The sequence below is a fragment of the Sesamum indicum genome, linkage group LG7 (assembly GCF_000512975.1).
Source record: "Sesamum indicum cultivar Zhongzhi No. 13 linkage group LG7, S_indicum_v1.0, whole genome shotgun sequence".
NCBI lineage: Eukaryota > Viridiplantae > Streptophyta > Magnoliopsida > Lamiales > Pedaliaceae > Sesamum > Sesamum indicum.
Genome location: NC_026151.1, coordinates 9,859,067 through 9,868,235, shown reverse-complemented (window position 1 = coordinate 9,868,235; position 9,169 = coordinate 9,859,067). Strand labels below are relative to the sequence as shown.

At 37.3% G+C, this 9,169-nt stretch overlaps 1 protein-coding gene across 2 annotated transcripts in view; it reads left to right on the top strand.

Annotated features, from left to right (window-relative positions):
- Positions 1-8,973, top strand: part of LOC105166873 (endoribonuclease Dicer homolog 2) — a 12,926-nt gene extending 3,953 nt beyond the window's left edge. For both annotated transcript variants that reach the window (XM_011086374.2, XM_020695480.1), the window contains 16 exons: positions 162-302; positions 730-858; positions 936-1,065; positions 1,164-1,263; positions 2,048-2,243; positions 2,369-2,529; positions 2,802-3,020; positions 3,163-3,389; positions 3,517-3,788; positions 3,889-4,310; positions 4,392-4,495; positions 4,972-5,168; positions 5,952-6,161; positions 6,351-6,758; positions 7,288-7,566; positions 8,100-8,973. In XM_011086374.2, coding sequence (XP_011084676.1) covers positions 162-302; positions 730-858; positions 936-1,065; positions 1,164-1,263; positions 2,048-2,243; positions 2,369-2,529; positions 2,802-3,020; positions 3,163-3,389; positions 3,517-3,788; positions 3,889-4,310; positions 4,392-4,495; positions 4,972-5,168; positions 5,952-6,161; positions 6,351-6,758; positions 7,288-7,566; positions 8,100-8,453 — 3,549 coding nt within the window. In that variant the 3' untranslated portion in view covers positions 8,454-8,973. The remainder of the gene's footprint in view (positions 1-161; positions 303-729; positions 859-935; positions 1,066-1,163; positions 1,264-2,047; positions 2,244-2,368; positions 2,530-2,801; positions 3,021-3,162; positions 3,390-3,516; positions 3,789-3,888; positions 4,311-4,391; positions 4,496-4,971; positions 5,169-5,951; positions 6,162-6,350; positions 6,759-7,287; positions 7,567-8,099) is intronic.

The following is a 9,169-nucleotide window of genomic DNA, read 5'->3' as shown; positions in this document are numbered from 1 at the left end:
GGGTTGCATTTTAACTTACCACTGGACTTTGCTAAGTTGCTGATCGTGTTCGGTTTCTGAATTTTAATTTCTGATTCTAATGGTTGGTTTGACTTTAAGCCTCTCTTACAATTTTGTATTCATGCAATGGTTACTAATGTACATTCTTCTTATGAATGAAGGTTTTCACATGTCACTCAGATTCTGTTTTAACTCAGTGCATTCCGTTTTCAACCCCAAAAGTGAAAATATACAGTGACATGGATGTTCCTCGTGTGACATCTGAATGTCTCACAGATGATTTGATCAATTTGCGAAAGAAGGTATGCTCATCATATTGCTAATGGATGCTGAAATTCTTGTACCTCACTGCTACCGTTAGTTGGTAGAATAATGTGATTATTTAAATGCCTATTGACAAACTCATCTTTGGGGTTGAAATTTGCTTTCTTTTGTTAGTTAAATCTAGTGCATTTAATGTATATATTTGGATTTTAAGCTAATTACAGACTCTCTTCCCCTTCCATTAAATGGGCTTGATTGTAGATGTCTTTAATGCACTGTCATTATTTTAGATACTAGGAGAAATGTGCAAGTTGCATTGTTCGACGTTGAAGGAATTGAGGCAGCATGTTGTTTTGACCAAGTCATTTGCTTTGTTTTTTTGGTTCTGGTCAAGGCTACCATTTTTTTTTTTAGTTTTAATTCTCCAACTTTGAAGCAACTGACAGTTTGAATACTTGTCATCAGCATGAACTTTCTCTCAACACAACGAGTATTTCTGATTCCGTGGCCGAATCTGCAAAGAAAAGATTAGACAAGCTTTTCTCTACATTCATATTCTGCTTAACAGAGCTGGGTGTTTGGTTAGCAATGAAGGTATGTTTTATTGGATGTATATGCACAAAGTTTTAGTTACATAAACTTGGGACTATGATTCTTCTGTTTTCCAACAGGCAGCAGAGGTCTACTCTCGTGAAGAGGATGACATCTTTATATGGGGTCAGATGGATGCATCCGGAAATAGAGTTGTAAGAGCTTTCAGTTCAGATGCAGTAAAGGTCTTCTCTGCATCCATTCCGTCTGGTACTTCCCTCTTTCTATACTGAGGTTACTTTTCTGTTCTCTTTTTGTCCTAGCTTTCAAGGCCTTGTTATGTGATTGTTTTCTTGACTTTCTTGTAGGTCCAGAGTGGTCAATTCGTTATGATTTAATAGATAACATGAAGGCGGGCTATCTTACATCAAAAGTCATGTGTCTTGTTGAGACTCTGCTTGAGTACAGGTCTGCTGATTAGTTTGACATATATGATACCTGTAGAACATTATAGCACTCACTGCTCTTTCTGACAATTTGTGTATGCCCGCTGAAATAGAAACGTAACATTTTAACATTGCTGTTGGGGGAAAGGAAGTACAATGCGGACATTATTTTGGAGTGATTGTCACATTTATTATGTTGTGATGACTGATGCACTAGTCAAGCCCAACATAAAATTGTCTATTTTGCAGGCATAGTAACAATATATGGATATGCAACTACTTAGACCATCTTGGAACTCACAATTTCTGTAGCTATTTTTAAGAAAAAATTTAAGTTTGCTATTTATGATTATGCCTACTTCAGACATGCTGTGGGGATATTATTAGGATTCTCATGGAAATGCATTTTTAGAATTTTCTTAGGCATGTTGTTACCGGTTCTCAGTACAAAGCTTAAGGAGCTTCACAGGAAAGAAAGAGGGAAGAATTTTTGTTTGTGGGAAGCTGGTCAGTGGCGGAGGCAGTTTTTACTTGAATTAGATGTTACTTTTTTTCTATTTGCATTACTAATAACTATCCTGTTGATAAAGAGTCTGAAATCTACATTCAAATTAATGTAGATATTTTCCAGAGCCGGTTGATTGGTAAGCATTTTGGATCAGCCATTGTCTAAGATATAAAGAAACCAATATATTCAACCTTTATAAAAGATTTGATTAAGCCCTTCATCTGGTATTTACCTTTCTGTCTTTTTTAATTGTGTCAAGGCATCTTACTCTGCTTATTTTCTTATGATACTTTCACAGAGAAATGAAGGATTTGAGGTGCATAATTTTCGTTGAGAGGATTGTCACAGCTATTGTTATTTGTAGTCTGCTGAATGAATTGCTTCCAGGGTTCAGTGGGTGGAGGACGGAATACACAGCAGGGAACAATTCCAGGTTGCAGTCTCAAAGTCGGAAAGAACAAAATGCAATTGTTGATGAATTCCGCAAGGGAAAGGTGCAATTTGTACTTTTATTTATGTGATTTATCATTCAATATCAAATTTTCTTGGCATATCAACTTTCATTTTATGACTGGCATTCTGATTTTATCTATCGTCCTTCGACATTTTATGCTTGCAGGTTAACATCATTGTTGCAACCTCTATGCTTGAAGAGGGTTTAGACGTACAAAGCTGCAACCTTGTGATTAGATTTGACCCTTCTGCCACGATATGCAGCTTTATTCAGTCCCGGGGCCGTGCTCGTATGCAGAACTCTGATTTTATACTAATGGTGAAAAGGTGAACTGCACTGCTTTTAGAAACAGAGGAAGATCAAATCCTTATCACTGTTTTATTGTTGGGCCATCTCTTCAGTTTCTTGTGCTTGAAATGCACTTCTGAAGGACTTTTATGATTTCTTCCACAATACCTCGTCCTTCATCATCTGTTAAAATATGGAAAGACATGAAGATCAATATTTTTGGTTTTATTTGTCAACAAAGAGGGGTGAACTTTTAAGGTCAAAATAATGCTTATATTTTTCTCCTTTTTTTGGTTGCTGCATCTTAAAGTGGTGATTTTTCTGCCCTTGCTCGCGTGAGGAACTATTTGGCTAGTGGAGATTTAATGCGAAGTGAGTGCTTGAGCCATGCCCATCTTCCTTGTGATCCACTTGATAATGCGATGCATGATGAGTCACGGTATGAAGTTGAAAGCACAGGAGCAATTGTTACTTTGAGTTCTAGCATTGCGCTGCTTCACTTTTATTGCTCACGGCTGCCTTCTGACGGGTTTGTTCTTGGAACTTATATTTGTCATTGCCCTAAAGCATCAAGTTTTTGGCATCATGAAATGCTATTCAAGTTTCAGTTAAAATTGAGAAAAATAATTGATACAGAAAGGTTACTTTTTGTTTATTGTTCTTGACTTCAGATACTTTAAGCCTTATCCTCGTTGTACCATCAATAAGGAGCTGGGAAGTTGTACGCTGCACCTTCCGAATAGCTGCCCGGTTCAAACTATTACAGTCCAGGGCGAAGCAAAATTCCTAAAGCAACTTGCTTGCCTTGAAGCTTGCAGGAAACTTCATCAAGTCGGTGCACTGACAGATAATCTTGTACCTGATATTTTGGAGGAAGAAGCAGAGGTTCAGGAATGTGGTAGTTTCTTATCCTTTGTGTTGGAACATACTTTTTCTGGGAAATCTTTTGTCATCCTGTGAACCTTTGAGATTAATATAAGTTATAAGATGTTCTCTTCACTTAGTAATAGAAACTGAATGTACAGGATATGAACCATATTCAGATGAATGTGCAAAATATCTCCCTCCAGAATTGGTTGGCTCACATGGCAATGTATCTGAAACACTCTACAACTGCTATGCAATTGAGTTACGTCCGAACTTCGAATATGATACCAAGCTTCAAGACATTGTGCTGGCCGTTCATACAAGGCTGGATGATGATCTTGAAAGGTCGAACCTTGACTTGGATGTTGACAGGGGAAAACTAATTGTAAGGATAAAACATGTTGGATATGTTACCCTTAACTCTGAGCAGGTATGATGAATTTTTTAAGCTCATATTATATCTACATTTTAATGGCTGTGAGAAATATGATCTTTTGGTATTTAATTGGTTTTTAAAACTTTGATTGCAGGTTGCCCTCTGTCAGAGATTTCAATTGACAGTATTCAGGGTTCTTATTGATCATAATCTAAATAAACTTCATGAAGAACTCCATGAATATTCTAACAGAAATGGTTCTGTGTTTAATTATCTTCTTCTCCCATCTATTGGCTCATACCAAATTGATTGGAAATGTGTTACTGCTGTTCTATACCAGGAAAATGCTTCCTGGAATTTGCGTACAGATTGTACGAATGGAGGTTATGGCCATTATAATGTGCGCACAAAAAACGGTTTGGTTTGCTTGTGCATGTTAGAGAATTCCTTGGTATTAACGCCTCATAACAATTTTTTGTATTGCATAACTGGTACCTTGAATGGTATTGATGGTAATACATATCTTGAGCTCAGAGATGGAGAATCTTTTACTTACAAAGAATATTATAAACAGAGGTTTGATTTTTGTTTTTATGTAACTACTGTCTTAACTATATGTAGTAAAACTTAAGTTATATTATAAAATACTATTTGCAGACATGGCATCAACCTGCAATTTGAACGCCAAAGCCTTCTCAACGGGAAACGTATCTTCACTGTGCACAACTACCTTCAGAGATGCAGAATTCCAAGTGCAAAAGGTTCATTGACTAAGGATATCTATCTGAGCCTTTTGCCATAAGTCATTGCTTAAAACTGATCAACGAGAAGAAAGTTGATTTTATGCTTGGCTTCTTTTTCCCTTCATCCTTACCTTTCAATAGGAACACTTCGATTTGGCAAGAACAAAAGTGCTCTTAGTTTACGGTGCATATACCATTGTGTTTTTTCTTCCTTGGAAATGTAACATGGAGTCATAGCGCGCATGAAACTTGAGTAAATAATACAAATGTTTGAAGGACCTTATTGTCAGTTAATGCTTATAGGCTCATATCATTTTTAAGGGTCCAACATAACTTTTGTGCATTTTGTGGAACAGTTTTTGTCCAACTAAACATGCCAGGAATGGTTTCTTGTTTAGTCTTTCTTAATCTAGACATGATTGAGTTGGTTTATCAAGATCACCATCCATTCCTTTATTTTAGAATGTGACTGATTTTTTCCTTTTAATTTGCAGAATCAAGCAATAGATCGGTTGAATTACCACCTGAGCTTTGCCTGATCATCATGTCGCCTATATCTGTTTCTACATTTTATTCTTTCTCGTTTCTTCCATCTGTTATGCATCGGATTGAGTCGCTGCTTATAGCTGCCAACTTGAAACGAATTCACATGGATCACTGCATGCAAAATGTTGTTATTCCAACCCTCATGGTATGTATTTCTACTATCTCTTGCTCTCTAGCCTGAAAATGTTCTAGTTAGACAAGGCGAGATTCTTGTGGAGAGTTTAGAAGTCGTTTTTTGTTTTTATCACTTTTGCATTATTGTTTTGGTTTTTCTGTGACATCAAGTTACATGTGCAACCATTTTCAGGTTGGGATCAATTAGTTAAAAAGTTAGCTGGCAAGGTTGCATATAGTTCAGCAAACTGGAAATATTTTGAATGTGCTGAGGAAGTATGGAGTTCCTGAAATAGATGAAACTGTTGTGTGAAATTAAGATAGATGAAAAAAGTTGCCCCCCGCCCCCCCGATTTGGCCGTCTCATTTATGTCAACTCCTAATCTTTTTTATTTTTATGTTTTCTTATGTCCTACATGTACCTATTCTCTGTCTTGCTATTTTCCTCCATCCAAGATTGTTTCTTGAGTGGCTTAGTGGTGAGGACTTCATTGGCGTTGCCTTTGTGTGAGATCGGTACAACTGTAGAGGGATCTTCAGGATGAAGCTTTTGTGCTGAAGGATAGTTTATGTGCTTAACAAGCCTCTTCAATAGCCCTAACTCTTCTCTTGCAAAGTAATAATGTCATTGAGAACTCCTCCACTATGTTCTTCAGTATCTCATTCTTTAAGGCCATATTCTGAGCTTCTTGCGTTGGCCGCTATGATTTTCTCAAAGTGTTATTTTTCTTGGATCAGTTGAGTTGATGTCTATACTTAAAAAGATTTTAAACTCAGTTTATATGATCTTGTGCTCATTTTTTGTGTTCATTAGGTCTTGGAGGCAATCACAACAAAGAAATGCCAAGAGAAAATTCATTTGGAAACTTTGGAGACTCTTGGAGACTCTTTTCTCAAGTATTCCATTAGTCAACAGCTCTTCAAAACATATCAAAATCGGCACGAGGGACTTCTAAGTCTTAAAAGAGAAAAAATAATTTCCAATGCTGCATTGTGCAAGCTGGGATGTGCCCGCAAGATTATGGTAATAAATAATGGTGCTTTGTTTTTGGCTTTCTGTTGTGAATTAGAACCTTAAAGTGGGGATCGGCTCAACTTGGTTTACTGAGAAAGATTCCTGTGTTTTTCCCCCTTGCTTCGCTTCATCTCATAATTTATATGTTCTTCCATCAATTTGGAAGGTGGTTCTTTACTGAGACCAGTTTAATTTCAGGGCTTTATCCGCAACGAACCATTCGATGCCAAAACATGGATAATACCTGGGAGCAATTGTGCAAATCATATATTAAAGGAAGAGCTTCTTTCATCTACAAAAGTCTACATTGGGGGGAGCATGAAGATTAAAAGTAAGACAGTGGCTGACGTGATCGAAGCATTAATTGGTGCATTCCTCAGTGCTGGAGGAGAAGTAGCAGCATTGTCCTTTATGACATGGCTTGGAATCAGTGTCGACTTTGTTAATGTACCTTATACGCGGAACGTTGCTGTGAATCCAGAGTTGCATGTCAATGTCCCACATTTACAGTCTCTATTGAACTATTCATTCCGGGATGTTTCACTCCTGGTTGAGGCGCTAACTCATGGTTCTTATATGCTGCCAGAAATTCCAGGATGCTATCAGGTATACACTTTAGTGCAACAACTCAGAGCTCCATTCAATATGAACTTCATCTTGTTATAGCTTTTTAGAACAACTTTTGCAGTTTATATGAGGCAATGTAATTTTGGTTTGCTGTAGCTTGTCTTGTCATTAGATCTGATTGCATGGTTTTGTGATGAATCTGACAGTTCAAGGATCTTGCTTTCGCAAATTTGTTAAATGATATTGTTGTTGAGAGGATCAGTGTTTCTTGCTCAGACATAGTACAGCACATCATAGATGACAATGTTATGCAAATTTATTTGCTTAATCTCAGTAGACACATCTTAGGCGGAACTAAAATCAAAACTATTGGAACTAATAAAAGTGACCAACATAGAGGACGAGGCAACCCAAAGTCAAAGGTTAGCTGCTTAAATATCAGATGCTACTCATGTTGTTCATGTTCACTTGGTTGTATGCACATTTGTATTCAAAATCCTTGTGGGAGATATTGGATTTCATTTTATTTTCTATTGGGACGTCTGATGTGATTTTCATTTTTATTCAGCGTTTGGAGTTTCTTGGGGATGCATTGCTGGATTATTTAATCACAGTGCACCTCTATCATAAACATCCTGGCCTATCTCCTGGACTTCTAACTGATCTAAGGTCTGCTTCTGTGAACAATGACTGCTATGCCCAAGCAGCAGTTAAGGCGGAATTATACAAACATGTACTTCATGCTTCACCAGAGCTTCACCGGCATATAGTTCACGCAGTCTGCAACCATGTGGTGGTACCTTCAGCCTCAACTTTTGGTTGGGAATCTGAAACGAACTACCCAAAGGTAATTTTTTATAATGCTGCAGTCTGCAAGACATTTGAAATTTCTGCTTTTGCTCATAAGCAACTTCCTGTAGATCTTGTTTCGAATTACTGCTATCTGCATTGGTTATTTTCAAATGGGTTTACTAATTATAACGACTTCCTGTCCTTGAAGAAATACCTCCACTTTTTGAACCAAAACCTCCCCTTTCAGTGTACATACCCATTTTGTTTGTATATGTGGTAGAAATTTAATGGACTACTAATTTCTACTTTCAAACAAGTAGAGGTCTAATTATTCTATTTAATCCTAAAATTGAGTTAATTATAGGTTTTTTTTTTTTTAAAGTGGAAGTAAGGAGGAGATTTTTCCAATTGGATAAAAGGAGAGAGGTACAGTCAGTAACTATATTAACTCACAAGAGAGACCATTTGTCGTAACTAACCTTTTTTCAGTTGGATAGCTATTATTGGGATGATATGGAGTTGATGACATGGCCAAAGCTGCGTCTTTTATGGGGGTTTTCTTGATCATTGTCTTTACAATTTGTATAGGTACTTGGCGACATCATAGAATCCCTAGCTGGGGCGATCTTTGTTGATTCAGGGTACAATATGGAGGTTGTTTTCCAATGTGTGCGGCCTCTTCTTGAGCCGTTGGTCACACCTGAAACACTGAAGCTCCATCCAGTTAGGGAATTGGTTGAATTATGTCAAAGTGAGCATTATGTCTTCAAGAAAACTACAGTTTGTAACCAAAATGGGAAGGCATGTGCTACTGTTGAAGTTGAAGCTTCCGGGGTTGTATACAAAGAAATGCGTTGTGAAGCAGATAGAAAGACTGCTAAAAGACTAGCCTGCAAAGCTGTCTTGAAGTCTCTGAAAGAAAGGATGCCTGCAGGACAATGACCTGAGGCTCATTTAGTTGCATTTCCTCCCTCAGAGAGCAACTGTAAATTTGGCGAAAAAATCTAATGTCTTCAGACCCTCCAAAGCTGTAGAAAGTTGTAGGCATATCTTTCAGCTCTGTATAACTAATAGCTGTTTGATGAAGGATACAGTGCTGAAAGATGTGCCTTTGTTTTAAGCAATTTCTGTGCTTTTGTCAGTGGCAAGTCTGTCCCATTTGTAAATTAATTTACTTGTATAATTTTATGTAGATGAGTTCTGTTTTATTGAAATAAGGGCTAGTTGGATATGTTCAATCAAAGGTAGACTGTTCCATTACACAATCTTTGTTCGATGCCAGGTAAGAAATGGTGACATAACTGTATGATATAATCGAGAAAGTCTTGAAAGAATGGGGTGCCAATAGTTGAATAATCCTATTTATCATCTTCTATACGTATTCAACTTTCACGTGGACCCTTGACAACCAGAAAATGACTAAATGTGAAAGTAGAACTATAGGAAATTATACTGAGAGCAACTGCGGAAACAAAAACGACCTTGTGGTAAAGCTAGCAAAATTCTCTTATATGGGGTAATAGAGGTGGCATGACAAGTACGTCAAGCTCGTCATCTTTAAGTGAACCACTATACCAATCTCCAGTGTGATCAAGCAGTGAAGCCAGCGCTTGGTTTCTTGCCTTCTTTCATCTATGTCTGCAAGTACACTGACCTCA